Source organism: Miniopterus schreibersii (assembly GCF_964146895.1).
Source record: "Miniopterus schreibersii genome assembly, chromosome: 13".
Classification (NCBI taxonomy): Eukaryota; Metazoa; Chordata; class Mammalia; order Chiroptera; family Miniopteridae; genus Miniopterus; species Miniopterus schreibersii.
Genome location: NC_138113.1, coordinates 60880447 through 60897169, shown reverse-complemented (window position 1 = coordinate 60897169; position 16723 = coordinate 60880447). Strand labels below are relative to the sequence as shown.

The 16723-nt window shown below is 49.0% G+C and overlaps 1 protein-coding gene across 1 annotated transcript in view; it reads left to right on the top strand.

The window, feature by feature from the left end:
* The window catches only part of SLC9A2 (solute carrier family 9 member A2), a gene marked incomplete at its 5' end in the record, with an annotated part of 91108 nt that overhangs the window by 36363 nt on the left and 38022 nt on the right, over positions 1-16723 (top strand). Inside the window, one exon of the mRNA XM_081156477.1 lies at positions 5103-5353. Coding sequence (XP_081012603.1) covers positions 5103-5353 — 251 coding nt within the window. The remainder of the gene's footprint in view (positions 1-5102; positions 5354-16723) is intronic.

Here is a 16723-nt window from a genome sequence, read left to right as displayed (position 1 = left end):
GTTCCACATTGTAGTTCTGTTTGGTCATATGGATTTTTCTCGTGTTGAGGGAGACTTGGGAAGTTCAGTGTGGAATTCTTGGATTTAGTGTAAAGGAAACTTTACAAAGAAGTCATCACCCCTTGCCACTTCCCTCCAGAACAGGGTAGGGGAGTCAGGCCAGTTCAGAAGGATGGGCCATGCCCTTTTCTCCTCTCTGAGATTTCTCACTCAGATGCCTCAGTGGTCGCTTCTTTGAGTTTGTGAAGAATCAGGTCTCAGGAAACCATCCAACGAAACTGCTGTGTAAAGTGTGTGAAGGCCCCGGCCTTCCAGAGGCACATCCTGTGCTTCCCATCAAGAGACGCAGAGCCATCAGATATGGTTCTATGGGTGGGGGGCTGCCCCAGAGAGGTCCAGGGGCCACGTGGAGGCCTTCCATCCCAATCCCAATGCAGGGGGGAGGGCAAGGCAGAGAAAGGGTGGGCTTGGCCGTTCTTTAGGTGTGGAGGCCTGATCACAAGCCAGTGCCTGTAAGTCAGAATGACTGTTACGGTCTCACATGACAGAGCCTTCCTTGTAGGTTACATACCCGGGCTCACCCTTAAATCCACACCTGCAAGGTAAGGGGACCTGCCCAGTGGTTTGCCTACCTACTGCTGAAGGATAAGCTGTTTCTTTCACTGAACTGGTTGAGTAGTGGGTTGAATTTGAAAATGGTATGAAAATTATAAATTGTCTCCTAGTCAAGTACCCCCAAAGTACAGAGGTGGACGTGTTTTATGGAAGATTTTTTGACTCACTCATCTAGTCTTATCTCTAGGAGAGGTGTAAGGAACTCATGGAGTAGAAAAAGGTATAAAAATATGGACCATGTCCTGGCTGCTGTGGCTCAGTTGGTTGGGCATCATCTCATCCACAGAAAGGTCTCCAGTTCAATTCCTGGTCAGGGCACACGCCCTGGTTGCAGGCTCAATCCCCGGGGGGAGGCATGCAGGAGGCAGCGATTGATGTTTTGCTCTCACATCAATGTTTCTCTCTCTCCCTATCCCTTCTCCTCTCTCAAAATCAATTTTAAAAAATAAATAAATAACAATAAAAGTTAAATTTAAAAATGCTGCTTCATTTTGGAGATAATTTTAAAAATATATATATGGACCATGCTGCAAACAGTGAAAATGGTGAGTCACTATGAGTTGCAACTAGGATGGAGATTAACAGAGAATTAATATTAACAATGTAGTCTGAAGGGTGAGTGAAATTGTAGGTCAGCACAATTAACTCCTTCCCCAAGTCATGGTAAATTAAATATTGAGCCAGAAGAGTTGAAGCGTGGAAAACTTACCATAAAATGTCTCAAAGCAAAGATAAATTGATAACATATGGCTGCAGTCAAGCTCTCTGTGTTGTTGTCTAAGGTCATAGTAGATTGAAATTAACTGGAGGAATGACAGTCAAAAAAATAAAGGTGAGCTTTTCATTGGATTTTTGTGCTTTCCCTTAAAATGAATGTTTTAGGAAAACATTTAAAATTTCTCTTAGGAGGCAAAGATTGTTTAGGTTCTCAGTTACCTGAGAAGTCCTGCCATTTCCACAGTAGGTCATTTCCAACATCATTTCTAGAACATGTTAATGCAGCCATTGGATATTCTGATACGTTTTCCAAGAAGACTTCAGACGTCGTCAATGTACCATAACTGGCTAAGGAGAGCTGGCTCTGTGGGAAGAGGCCGGGGACGTGCCCTGATGGCCTAGTCACTGTGCACTCTGTGTGAGGTGGGGTTTAACTTGAGGAAGCCGGAAGGCACACAGTGACCACCTGGCGCTTTATTTTGCTTTTGCAAATAGTAGAATAGATATAAAATCCCTTATCCAGAAATGATTATTCTTGGTGTTTCACATCAGAAAAAGTGACCTAAAAGCTATTTTCTGGAACAGAAATATTCTGATAAAGGATTCTGGATTGCTTGCATCTTTGTCATGGTTTTACTGCATTATTGAACATTTTAAATCTGAAATCAAACTAGATAATTTGTGATATTAGTAATATAAGTGTTTTAAAGATATAATAGTGAGTGGAAAGATTTGGAAGTATGCAGCTGTCAAATTAGCCCATTTCAGAATCTAGCAAGCAGGCGTCCCTGGCATTTCAGTCTTCTAAAAATACACCTGTCAGTGAGGTCAACCCTGCACAGACCATCTAGGCCTAATTGCAGCCCACATACACAAGCACATACATTTACAGGTAGAAGTGATAACTCCCAAAGCGCTTTCCTTTATAGATGCCCTTGCGGTAAAATTAAAGGATTTACTGGAATGAAGCAACTGGGTTATGGCGGGCTGTAACTAGAAGAATTTTATCTTGTTCTGATCAGTAGGTATCAAGTTCAGTGTAAAGCAGGAGGGAGGTTATGGAAAGCTTTCCGGTCGCCAAGGGAACGCCTGCGCCTAAGCCCTCCCTGGGAACGTCGCCCTGGCAGCCGAGGGGGTGGATGGTCACACTGGCCTCCGGAGCCGCGCGGCGGGTGAAGAGCCTGCGCTCGGCTTTGCTCTTTGCAAAAGCTACAGGAATCTGACAAACAGGCGTACCGCTGATAGAGTGGGTGGGTGGAGCTGCCAGGACAATGGCTCTGGAAAGAGTATGACTGTGTGCCTGCTGCTCCCTAGAAATGAGTCCCTGAGCCCCTTCTGGAGGCCTCGCCAGCGGGCTGGACGGGGTGGGTGGGACGCGAGAGGCAGAGAGGAGGGGAGGACACAGGCCCTGCGCACAGGGGGTTTGTAGTTCTGTTGGGGAAATGAGGTTGGCACTCAGGAGGAGGCTCCGATCACTCAAGATGGCCTGCCAGGGACGCTGGGCGGCTGGAGGTCATCTGTGCTGCAGGAGGGCGGGGGGAGGTTTGCGGGGCTGTGGGAGGCCAGCAGGCCCCGGAGGAAGAGCAGCTTCAGCGGGGCCAGGGGAGGCAGGTACCGTTTTCCTAGACTTAGGAGCTGGGTTTCTACCAAGAAAAGCCACAGGAAGGAGACCGGAGAGGATAAGCTGGTGTCCTCAGTGGTTAGAGCATGGGCCCCCTTGCCGAAGGGCTGCAGGTTCAGTTCCCAGTCAAGGTCACGTACTGGGGTTATGGGTTCACTCCCCGCCCCCACCTGGGCAGGAGGCCACCAGTCGACCGTCTCTCTCACTTGGCGCTCTCTGTCTCTCTCCCTCTCTCTGCGGCCCCCCTCATGAGAGCATTAACAAAAAAATTGATAAGACGGTGTGTTTTGTGCAGCGGCGATGAAACCCTCTCCCAGACTGAGGGGTGTGGGAGAGAATTTAAACAACGAAGTGCCAGGTGTACCGAGCCTTCCCAGAGCCGGGCGGTCGAAGACTTGAGAGTGAAAATGGAATAAACGAGTCTGCGGGAGCTGGAGGGCGTTGGGCGAGGGCGAGCTGTGGTTTGCTGCGGCGGCTGGAGGCGGGGGCAGAAGCAGCGCCCACTGTATACGCAGGAGGGCCGGAGGGCTGCCCCTCTCCGCGGGCAGCAGGTGGCCGCACCTCCTGGCCTTGGCTGTCGGAGGCCGAGTATAAATAGCTCATCCCTGATCCTCTCAGGAAGCAGTTGATGCCGATGATGCCGATGAAATCCGAGGTGTGCAGAGGCCTCTGGTTGTAAGTAGCCAGCGGCTACTCCTTGAAGCCAGCTTCTTTTCTGGCCAGTGACGATGCCTTCAAGATATTTAAGCCCTCAGGCGAGTGAGCTGCTTTTTTGTCCTCTTATTCGGGTCATTCCTGGCAGTACTATCCCAATTCTCTTGAGTGTCACACCCACAATCGGGAGAAAGGAAGGGCCACCGCTTTCTAAGGAATAACCCGCTGTTGTTCTTTCAAGACCGACAGACATTTATTGGAAGAAGTACATCATGATAAGCTGTGGTCCTTGACCACAAGGAGCTTATGACCCAGTAGGAAGGAGTAAAAAATGACACGAAACCTGCAGCGTGGTAGCTATGAAGGACCCTCGTGGTGGGAGACAGCGACATGGATTCTTGCCAGGACGCGCTCATTGACGGGGAGAATCTGACTCGCTCTCCCACGGGCGGCATTGAAAGCCTTGCCAGAAGGTCAGGGCCAGGCTTCTGGTATCGCCTATGACATTTTGTGTGACTGTGGACAAATGGGTTCAATTTTTAGATTCTCACAACCCAAATAAGGGGTAGCATGGCCTGTACTCTAAAAGGCCTGTGTCCTCAGTGTCCTGTCAGCCGGTTTTCTGGTGATTCCGACTGTAAACCTCGGTCAACAGAAGGAAGGCACCTGCTTCGCTTGTATTTCACTTGCTGGTTTTGTGAAAATAGTGCTAGTGTAAGCCGCCGCTTCTCACTTCTGTTGGCTCGGTGGCCCTCAGAAATGGGTTGGAAAGCGTGTTACCAACGGACATGAAGTGCCTGGCATCTCTGAAGCCTTGTTAAACTAAGACTATGTGAAGACTGTAGAAACCAAGCAACAGTGTAGTCTTAGCCCTTTAGAGGCACAAAATATGCGTGAAGCTATAGCACACATCCAGACATATGCACACGTGTGCACTCACACAGCACAGGGTGCTGCCTCTTTGAGAAAATTCCTTTGGGTCTCATGTTACACCAGACGTGTATGTGTGGTCAGGGAGAGGAGGGCTTTGGTGTGAGGACCTCAGTGGCCAGAGGCGGATGTCCTCAGGTAAGCACCTGTACTGACGGGCGGTGTTACCCCCAGTGGGGCCTGGAAAGGGCACTAATTCCCAGCGCCACTGACAGGCATCAGTAATACAGGCTGGGTGTGTTGGATGGCAACCAAGTCATTCAAAAGAATCTTCTAGATGGTATCTAAAAATTGATGTTTTAGGAGTGAGTTGTGCAATAATTTTGAAGTCTCCTCTCACTTACTTTTAGAAAGTTTTCCTGACAACACACTGTTATCAAAGCCTTTTGTTTAAAGCTATTGAATATAATATTAAAATAATAAATACATAGCTATTGTCATCGAACACCCACCTTGGTGCACAGCAGAAACGCCCGTCTGAGAAGGCCAGGTGGAGGGTCCCGTGGCCACAGCGAGGATGGGGAGGTTGGAAGAGGTGCTGACCATGCTCCCGTTTCTCCCACAGGTCCTGTACAACTTGTTCAAGTCTTTCTGCCAGATGAAGACCATTGAGATCATCGACGTGTTCGCTGGGATTGCCAACTTCTTTGTTGTGGGGATTGGTGGCATGTTGATTGGCATCTTCCTGGGATTTATAGCAGCATTTACTACTCGGTTCACACACAACATACGGGTGATCGAACCACTCTTTGTCTTCCTGTACAGTTATTTATCCTATATTACGGCTGAAATGTTCCACCTCTCAGGTATCATGGCGTAAGTATTTAATTCTTTGTTTTAAAAGCACTTGATGACATTTCATCAAATTCATGTATTCTAAGTTAAGCACATTTAAAGTTAAATAAGTTATATAAAAAGTAGAACAATTAAAGAACAATTAAAAATAGATTTTCCTTACTCTGTCTCTAAGAAATGAAAATGTACATTGGCCAGCTTTGTACTAAAGCAATCTTGTGCTAAACTGGAAAACTACTTAAAAGTTGCCTGTTGGGTCTCATATGAAATACAGTAGTGCAGCTGTGGGGTTGCTGCCAGGTACCATGAATTTCTGAGTTTGATGTCCATTTAGTGGTGTCCGTGTAGGGGGCTGTAAACTTATTCCAAGGTTGCATCCCCAAACTGCGTTTGGAGTCTTGGAATTAGCTATGTGAGGCCATTTGGATCATCTTAGCAGTAGAAAACCTTCATTCTGGGTGATAGATTTTATTTTAATCAATAGATTAATGTCATTTACAGCAAAATTCAATGGATAAGGCATGTAACCATGTACTTATAGTTTAGATTTTAGATAGAAGCACGATTATAAAGCAGGAAGTGTATAAGACATTATTTCTTTATTAAAGATACAGTTAGTGCCTCCTTCACCGGCTGCCTTGGGAGGGTGTTCCCGAAGCTCTCACAGGTGGCTGAAGAAGGACAGGGCCTGGACCCGTGTTGGCCTGTGGAGGGTCACTTTGAAGGAGGCTCCTCCCTGGACAGGATGTTTCTGTAGCTTCCAAAACAAGCCTGTTATAGTGTCATCACACCCTGCAGAGGGTCATTGAGAACCACTTAGCGATGGAATGCCTTTAAACATTTATATTTGGACACATTTATTACAGTGTAATGTATGCTAGTCTCTGTGCCAGGGCCTGCTGTGCGTATTTAGTTTGGCTGCTGTACACATAGGTCTAGTTCTGGAAGCTTTCTTGCCATCTGATTTAGGTGATGCTTTGATTAAGACTGTCTTTTCTGCCTCCTGCCACACTTTTCGTCAGAAGCAGATGCAGGTGGTGGAGGGAGTCGAATGCCTCTCCGCGAGGAGATGGGAACCACTGTGATGAGAGCCACGAGTTACAAGAGTGCGTGGTTTTCTGTTTCACAGAGAACCTAAATAAAGCAACTTATAATCCAGGGTGACCCAGTAGGGAAGTGTTCTGCATCTTCCCAGTTGCTATTCTTATCATTTGTGTGACTTCCAGCTCCTCACCGCTCTCTGACCAGTGCCACTAAAAGCGTACGACCAGCTAGTAACAAGGTCACTAAAAAAATTAGGGGGTGGACTTTGTGTCTCGTTTCCCAGAAGCAATCTAGCAACAGTTTGTGTAAGAACCTTGACTGTATTTTCACCATGTGCATATGTAAATGTTCTAGAACACCCACACAGTTATCTAAATATGTTGTCTCTTTGCCTGGTGCTTAAGGGTAGCAATTGGGACGGGACGATCCAGAATGTGGGGGACAGTTGGAGTGTGGATGGGGTTGGTGTCTAGGTGTGCCCCTGCTTAGAAGTGCCCGTGAGGCCAGGGTGCACAGAGGCCGGAGATTCGCTGCAGGCTCTGGGCTCATGGGTTCCCTCCCTCTGGGAACTGGGGAACCAGGAACAAGCAGGGCCACATCGGTGGGTGGATGAAAAACATTACTTTTGTTTCCAACTTCAAATGTACAGAAAAGACCTTGGGTACATTTAAACTGCTACTGGCACTGTACACAGTGCACTGAAATAATAGACTAGCCCTAAAGTAAGCTGTCGCGGGAGATTTAATCATTTTTGGATCTAGAATTCCATGCACAGCCATGTTGCAGTTTGTTCTGAGAAGCGACCCCATTTTCTCACGTGGGTGATTAGCGCACCGTCGGAACGCACCCCACGCAATGCTTCTCCATGGTCGACGCTTCTCCATGGTCGAGGCTTCTCCATGGTCGACGCTTCTCCATGGTCGAGGCTTCTCCATGGTCGACGCTTCTCCATGGTCGAGGCTTCTCCATGGTAGAGGCTTCTCCATGGTCGAGGCTTCTCCATGGTCGAGGCTTCTCCATGGTAGAGGCTTCTCCATGGTTGAGGCTTCTCCATGGTTGAGGCTTCTCCATGGTCGAGGCTTCTCCATGGTTGAGGCTTCTCTGTGGTCAAGGCTTCTCCGTGGTCAATGCTTCTCCATGGTCGAGGCTTCTCCATGGTTGAAGCTTCTCCATGGCCTGCAGCAGAGCTGCTCCGCCCACTTGGGAAGCGCATTGTGGGCAGGCCCTGTGTAGTCACTTTCCTTTCCTTTCCTTGGTTCGCTGGCCCAGGGAATGGGGTAATGGCGCACCTCTTTTACAGAACTAGTAATTGCACATTTGAACGCGCTGGGCTTAGAGATCCCGATCATCTCATGCTAACTGCACTTCCTTTTGCAGCTTACAGACATTTCCAGGTGAAGGGGAGCCAAGGCATGTGCCTGCTGTGCTGAGCGCTCGGTGCCCTCTTTGGGCCTAAGAGAAATGGGAGCCACGTGGAAAGCAAAGCGGGCCCAGGGGTTGGGAGCCGTGACCTGAGAGGAAGGTCAGCTCGCTCTCGCGCTCGCTCTCGGGGCTTGTAAAATGCGGAGCAGAAACATGCTCTACCGAGCTTTGCCCGCCAGTCCGCCGCCCTCCCCGCCTTTCCCACCCCTCTCCCTTTCGGCTCCCCCTCTCCTGCCTGCCTTTAGGTGCCCGGCCCCTTGGGCTCCAGCTTCCGCTCTGTGGCCCCTGTGCAGCCTGTTCCAGAAGGAGGTCATTGACCGAGTGGGTGGTTAATACGAAGGCCTGATAAGAAGGAACTTCCTTCTACATAGCAGGAGGCTCGGGTCTGGGTTCAAAGGGCAACCGGTCATTTTGGTAAGAAAGTGCTGAGCAAGGCTCAGGCATCAATTTCTCCAGAAAGATGTCAGAAGCAGTGCGCCTCAGGCATTCACGAAGTTACTGTTGTGGCTGGTTATTTTTTTGTCATGAAATTGTGGTTTGATATGATTTTCAATGACACAAGTAACTTAACTTATGCAAGGTGGAATTAGAGCCGTCTCCTCCTCTGTCTGATCAGTTCCCTGGAAGCTGACTTGGGCACTCTTAGGCTTGGTTTCCTTCAGTGGGTTCTCCTCATGATTTAAACTTAATCTAACACTAAGGCATTATTTACACTCACGTTGCCCTGTGTTCAGGAGGGTTTGGCTACAGGCACCAAGAGGGTAGATGAAATTCCCTGTTTCTAATATACTCCTGCTCATTTCTATGGGGGGGGGGATACTTTTTGCAGTAGGGAAAGTGTGTGTGTGTGAATGTGCACATGTGTGTGAATGTGCACATGTGTGTGAATGTGCACGTGGGTGTGCACGTGTGGGGGATGCACATGTGTGAATGTGCACGTGTGTGCGAATGTGTGTGAATGTGCATGTATGTGTGAATGTGCATGTGTGTGTGGATGTGCACAGATGTGTGTAGATGTGCGCATGTGTGTGGGTGTGCACGTGTGTGTGAAGGTGCACGTGTGTGTGTGAATGTGCCCAGGTGTGTGTGTGAGTGTGGGCAGGTGTGTGTGAATGTGCAGAGGTGTTTGAATGTGCCCGTGTGTGTGTGTGTGTGTGTGTGTGTGTGTGTGTGTCAGGTGCATTTCCACAGCACTGGAGCTAGAGTTAAGGGAAAGATCCTATAGTCCCCCAAATAAGACACTTCACATCTCAGTGGCATCAGCACCTTTGAACCTCACAGCACTGTAGTAGGGGACATAGAGGTAGCTAAATAGTTGTTGATTTTAGAAATGTATGTCTTATCTCATGTTTTTGGCTTCATTCAGAAAAATGCTCAGAAATAGAGCACTGATGACCCCCGTGTCCTCTCTTTTTACCCGAGGACACTGACATGTCTCAGGTGACACCTGAACTCATCGCCCACAGTGAACTAAGTGAGACTTTCTTCCTCGGGGACATTCGGGCCCCTTTCTGGTCCCTGCCTTGACCCCACACATCCCCACGCTGCTGTCAATGGGACCTGCACACAGTGTCCTGAAGAGAGGGCTGTTCCGTCTCCACAGCAGCTTGTAGCTTGCGAGGAAAGCTGATTTTTCTGTGATGTGTGGCAGGAATCTCAAAAACTGGCTAAGTTCTTCAGATGGGAGAGTAGGCACTGGTGTTTCTTAGTTTTGTTTTCATGGATTAATAATTCCCTAGCCTTTCCTCCCTTGAGGGTACTTAAAATACAGTTTATTTGGTGTTTCAATTATTCTAGAAGTATTGCAAAGAAAGAAATGGTCATTATTAGTCTCACGTTATGAGTGACTAAATCAAGGCCCAGGTGGACAAAAAACGGGGCGGTGGGTGAGACCTGGGCCCTGGGTCTCCAGTTATCAGCCAGTCCAGAATATGTCCCAATATCCCCTTTATAAAGCAGACGTGTGCATGTCCGTGAATTTTTACAGTGAGAATTCAGCAGAGTTTCCAGGCTGTGCTGGGGTCTGGGGCAGTCACTGCTCACTGCTGAAGCTTCCAGGCACCTTCCTTCTTCTTCCTGCTTTTGTTTGTGTCTGGGGGTCACTTTCACATACTTAGCACTGAGGAAAGTGGGAAAGCCTGCCTTTGCTTGTGATTTTGAAGCTCTGTCGGTTCCCCTGGCTGTGCCCAGCATCTGTAACGTTAGAAGACCATCTCTTCAAGGAACGATCATAGACAGTCATAGCCCCGCGTGCCAGCTGTGCACGGTCGCAGACTGTCAGGTGCACTGGTCTTTCCAGAAAGAACACGTGGCTCCGCAGGAGTTCATAGCACGCACGGAGCATCTTGTGTGTCTGCACGCGCACATGGGTACGACAGGCTTCTCCCGTCACTCCCCCAGACCTGGCTCCTGCTCGCTGGGTGTCTCTCAGTGCAGGACCGTGACCTGCAGCTCTAACACAGTCCGAAGGGTGCAGCCCGGCTATGCACAGTGCACACGCTCCCTGCCTGCCTCAGGCCCATCCAGCGGGCCCACAGCCCCTCTGAACAGAGAGCAAGCCAACTGCACCGGCTCGTTCCTGTCCGAACACGTAAACGTCCAGTCCGCCTCCGTCCCAGTACCACACCCCCTGCTGCACACACACCCTTCTTCATGGTCAGAAGAAAGGACCATGAAAGACTTGAGTCCATGAGAACCGTCTTAATCCTGCGGCCAGCACACCGGAGTAGCTGTTCGCCTGCCAACGAGGATCTTCTATGCCTCCCTAGACCCAAACCCAAGTGCTAGATGGTAGGGTTGGGAGGGGTAGTAAAATAAGGCAGGAAATTAGTAAGTGATGGGGAAACAAGTTGTCACTCCCTTAATTTTCTGGACATGTTCAGGAGTAAAGTAAAAAACAAAGAAACAAAAAATTCATTATTATCTTTTATAGTGACTGACCTATCTTTTATTTGCCTTTATATAGTTTTGTCTAAACTAAACTGCAGCATAAATGGCAGGAGGACATTTGAAATTATAAACCTTTTTTTCAAGGTTTACTGAGTTATAGTTAAAACATAACATTGTGTAAATTCAAATTGCATATATCGAAGTGATCACCACAATAGGCGGTTAACATATCCGTCACCTCGCGTAGTTACCATTTTCCTGTGGTCAGAAGTTCAGCATTCGCTCTTAGCAACTTGAAGCACAGCAGGAGTTCCCAGCTGGAGCCTTTCATTTCTCGTTGGATCCTGGTCAGTCTCCCCGCCTCTCGGGACTTGGTCAGCACCCCGGCTGGAGCGGGGGCTCCGCGGCTCCCTGGGTGCCTGTGTCTCATCACACTTTTGACAAGAGTTGTGGTCCTTTAGGAGCTGCTCTCACCACAGAACGTGGCTGCTTTAGTTTCCAGTAAATTCTTCATAAACATTAGTTGAATTGAATTGTGAGCATATGAGAAAAAAAACAACAAAAGATGTGGAAAATCCATGCAACGGGCAAGACTACGTGAAAAATGGAGCGCTTATCATAGTTTGAATTTAAGTTTTGATCGTTTAAGAAAGGTTCAGTTCTTACACTTGGATCCTCCTTTAAAAGCAGTTGTTTCTTGCGTTTTCTCGTATGTCACACTCACTCTCTTGGCTGTAGTCACCTGGAAGAGGCCGTGCGGCACACGGAGTGCGTGCCCCGGGAAGGGCCCCCCCAGGAGCGGGTTCTGCGCCGAGAGGGCCGCGCCTGCGTCCCCACCAGGCCCGGCCGGCTCAGCGGGGACGCCTTTCAGCCCTGCTGCTTCTCTGCCTGTGCTTCGCGCACACCCTCGCCTTTGGCTCAGTCTTTATGGAGAACATACGCTATTATTTGGGCTGTATTTTCTTGCAGTTGAATCCACCCTTTTTTAAAATATATATATATTTTTTTATTGACTTCAGAGAGACAGATAGAAACGTCAATGATGAGAGTCATTGACCGGCTGCCTCCTGCACGCCCCCGACTGGGGATCGAGCCCACAACCCGGGCATGTGCCCTGACCGGGAATCGAACTGGGATCCCCTGGATCCTAGGTCGATGCTCAACCGCTGAGCCACGCTGGCCAGGCGAGTCCATACTCTTAACGATCACACGCAGACATGGAACAGGGCCAAATAACTTTACAACATTCTTCCATCAGTTCAATTCAGATCACAGAGCTGGGCTCAGCCAGCGGTGGTTTAACACTCACTCAGCACCAGGACAGGCAGGGAACCGAGCTCAGCACGCTGCATGCCTGCCCGCCCTCTCAAAGCATCATCCACGAGCCCCATGGAAGGCCAGCTTCACTGGCCGCTGGGACGCAGTCATGGATACTACAGAAAAAGTGTTGGCTGGAATTTTGTTTGGAAAACAGTCAAATGACAGGTCATGTAAATAGAAAGTCTGACCTCCCCCCGCCCCGTCAACATATTAGCTGAGGTGGCATTCGCTGGCCTGAAGTTTTTCTGTGCTGAGTTTAGACAGAGTGACGAAGAAAACCTCAGTCGCTGGTAAATGTAAAAGCCACTGATTGTAGTGCTTCGGCTTCTCTGCCTCTAAACTGGGGACAGTCACCATCCTTTTGTGTTAAAACGTAATGTGAGGCCAGATGACAAGGCAGGTGCACCGGTGAATTCTGTACACGCCTCCCCTCCCCGTGCTGTGGAGCGGGCCCCGATGCCTGTCTGACGTGGGCACGTCTTGGGCGTTACATGGGCCAGGTGCTGCATTGGGTTTGAAAACGAAATGACAAACCTTTGCAGGAAACAAATGACTCCTACCTCCAGGCTCGTGTCCCCCAAATCCGCCCTCAGCACTCCTTCTGAGTTCTTCCTGCCAGTCCTGCTAACCATGCATGTGTCCACGCAGCCACTGACCCGAAACACATGGCACAAGGCTAAGCATTGATGGCACTTTTTCCTTCATGAATCTTCCGCTGGGCTGGAAAAATAGATACTAATTATATGACCGAAGATATAATCTCTCCTTCTCCCTCCAGCCTACGGAATAAGTTTAAACTAAACACACAGCAGCGTCGTTTGTCGTCGTCTGGCCATAAGCTCCTTTCCCCTGGCTCCTCTCCAGGCAGCACAGCCGCGCAGCCCCCGGTGCGCCGGCCTCTTCTCCTTCCCGGCCTCTGCGCGGCCTCCCCTCTCCCTGGACTTGCTTCCCGCCTGTCTCCCCGCGAGGCAGGAGTGGGGGTTCCTTCCCTCGTCGGAGCATCACCGCCACCCCGCCTGGGGCACTCGCAGGGTTGTCGCGATGATCTCTTGTGACTCGTCCTCTTGGACCGGAACTCTCGCAAGGAGAGGCTGCGTCTTACCTGCTTTCAGAGGAGGTGCCAAGAAAATGCTGGCTGATACTGAGTCGTTTTCCCAAACATATTAAGTAAACGTAGAGGCTGAGGGAGAGACATGCATGGGAGGGGAGGGCAGAGAGGATATGATGAAAGTGAGGTCTCACTGGGAATACTGAAGGCCAGTCGTTTCACATTGGGAGATCTTTAGAGTTAAGAAATTCAACTACAATTTTCTAAAATGTAATAAGTCCGGTTAGGTTATTATTTTGTTATTCAGACTGTCGCATTCATACTGTTGATGTTCAGAAGGGGGACAGGCTGTGCACTTTAGGCGTGAAATCCCGTGTTTACTGATGGAGAAAGAAGTCTCACCTCCCCGTCATGAGCGGCACAACTGCGACGTGCCCTGCACCCACGTAGTTCAAACCCAGGAAGGCTGAGGACAGTCGGCACCACGGCACCCTTCCCCGGCACTGTCAGTTTCTTGTGCTTTCAAAAAGTGAAGGTGAGTCAGACTTACGGTGACATTTAGGACAGTCAGCCGTAGATGATCTGAAGGGGACAGAGAAGGTTTGACTTTTCTCTCTTCCTGGGAGGTTGTGTTGTGTTTGCCTCCCGGAATGAAAGGGCACTAAGCTCATTGGTAGTCTCCTGTGCCTTGGGTGTGGCTGAGGCGAGGTGGTTTGACTTGAGGTCAGAGATGACTACAGTCACTCCAGTGAAAACTGCAGTGAAAGCACCTCCTGGCCTTTGCTTGAGAGACATGACAGACCAGAAAGGGGTGTTTGGAACATCTGTCCCCAGCCCACATGATGCATCATGTCATAGACACGCCCACACGTCCCAAACAGGGCACCACCCAGCGCCGAAGCCTCTGGAACCTGCCAAGGGTGTTCTCCCTCCAGAGTCTCACCTGGGCTCAAGGAAACAGAATTAAGTTACAACGAGGTGACTGGCAGACATGAGACTCACTCCTGGTGTCATGTTAAAGATGCAAAGCAGTGGAAATTGATCCTGTGGACATTCATGTAAAATTTATTTTTTTACCCCTGGCCAGTGTGTCTCAGCTGGTTGAGCTTCGTCTCGTGCACTGAGAGGTCGCCGGTTCAATTCCCGGTCAGGGCACAGGCCTGGTCACAGCTCGATTCCTAGCAGGGGTGTGCAGGAGGCAGCCGGTCGATGGTTCTCTCCCTTCCTCTCTCTCTAGAATCAATAAAAACATATTAAACTTTTTTCAATCATTTTTTTATTCTTACACCACAGCTGTATTTTTTTCAACCATTTCTGAATGGAAATTTCTGTTAAATTGCTCACACAGTGAACTGAAGATTACTCTGCCTGGTTCACTTTTTGTCCAGTGGCTGATACGAACATGATCTCAGAAGGAGCTCTTTAGCACATTCACAAAAACAATATTCGTTAGCCATTTAAAAATCACTTTTTGAAGAATAAAAAAATCTGAAGCCAAGAGCAAGCGAGTAGAATAGGGTTGGTATGACAGTTGTAGGGGTTTCAATTCTCTAGCTCACGGTTTATTTAAAAAAATAAAAGTGCCTGGGAAAGCTGGGTAGTGGGTATTTGGTTTCTTTCCTTCATCTTTGTCTCTAAGCTTACATGCTTTATAATAAAGTCATTTTGAAGCATCTTTTGCATAGGATTAGAGAACTTCAAGGAGTAGTGTGGCCATTGCCGTTGTTTGTCACAAATGTTCAACTTGGCCACATTTCAGAAAGGCCCCTCTGTGTCGCTGTGTCTTTCTTCATGAAACACGTTATGATTCATATTCTTAATTGATTCTGGCTTTTGCCCTCATTATTTTGTATTGGGTAAATCCGGCTTTTGAAAATCTGGTTAAAGAAAAATTAACCCAAAATACGATAGATGATGATGTCAGAACTGCAGTGAACCGATGGCTTATGTGCGGGCGGGGCTGCGAGGCGCCCCCTGCAGGCTGGGGCCGCCACTTTCCACTCCGGCCAGTCTCTGCTACAGGCTGGTGGAGGTTCCAGTCTTTCTCGTCAAGTCAGTGTGACAGAGCTGTCACCAAGTACACGCGACCAGCTCTGGCCACACTCACCTGGGGGCGTGCATTTGGTGTGGTCACCACCACGAGGCAGGTGAATGCCAGCAATGGGTGTGCAGCTGAATAGTGGCTCCCAGATTCTCATCCTCAGAACCTGGGAATATGTTACCTTACTTGGCAAAAGGGACTTCACCAGTGTGATTAAGTTAGGATCTTGAGATGGGGAGGTGACACTGGATCATCCGGGTGGGCTCAGTGATATCACAAGGGTCCTGGTGAGAGGAAGGCAGAGGGTCAGAGTTGCAGTAGGACGTGAGAACAGGAAGGCGGAGCTCAGTGATGCACCCACAAGCCAAGGACTGTGAGCAGCCTCCAGAAGCCAGAACAGATGAGGAACAGATTCTCCCCTGGGGCCTCTGGAAAGAACACAGCCTTGGTGGGACCTGGGTTTTAGTCCAGTGAAAGTGATTTTGGACTTCTGAGCTCTGAAAGTGCAAGATGATAAACTCGTGTTGTTGCAAGTCACTAAGACTTGGTAATTTCTTCCAGCGGCCACAGGAGACTCATACAGACAGGCTGTGACTGAGAAGCAGAGAGCAAGGGCGTGGCAGGAGGAAGGCCTTCCTCACATCAGAGATAAGCGGCCGAGCACAGCTTGTAAGAGCGAGCGTTGAGCTCTTAACAGTGTTGGCTTTGAGCCAGAGTTCCTGGGTTAGAGCCCGGCACCGCACGTAGCAGCCGTGTGGTCTGGAGCAGGTGCACCTCGGCCGTCTTTGCTCTCACCTGTGAAAGGACAGTGATGATGAAAGGCGCCTCAGAGGCTTGTGAAGAGGCTTCACGGACGTGATCCTGCAGGGTGTTTGCACAGTACCTGGCGCAGATGGAGCAGAGGTGCTGTGAACACTAGCCATTATTGTGCAAGCCCTCAGCTGTTCACAGGCTTTGTTATGTGTTTATGGTGGCCAAGTTTATGAGCTTATTTAATAAGACACACTTTCTTCTGGGAACAACATGAGTTATGTATTCCTCGTGCATATAAATCTAGACTAAATACCTGCTCATTTGGGGAGCAGCGACATTGTGGCTAATGCATGGTCCTTGGCTTGGTGGGAGTTTTGTTTTGTTTTGTTTTGTTTTGTTTTAATACGGGGCACAAAAATAAACATATATGTCTTTCATGTAAGAAACGGGTTTGTTCCTCGAGATGAAATATGTTTGTGGTTACCCGTTTATGTCTTAACTCAAAGAGCCCTTAGGCTTGCATTCTTCTACCTATCCTTGTGCTCACAGTTAGGAGGATTTTCCTCAAGCATCAGACATTTTCTCAGGGTAAGGAGGACTACGTGCAGTGTTTGGGCATGAGGGTGCCTACAGGGTCATTATAACTCTAAAGTTGTAAGAATGTGGAAAGCTTCATAGCTCGTGACCAGCAGCTGGCTTGTGGCATGGCCCTCGCTCAGTGGGAGGGGAGCTCACTCAGATCCTGCCCTCCTGTTTCATTCTGCAGCACCCTCTGGTGGTGCAGGTCTTTGGCACTTTATAGTAACTGTGGCTGTTCATGTGGGACCCGGTATAAGATATCATCCAGCTCATACTAAATTTCCCTCTATCGGTG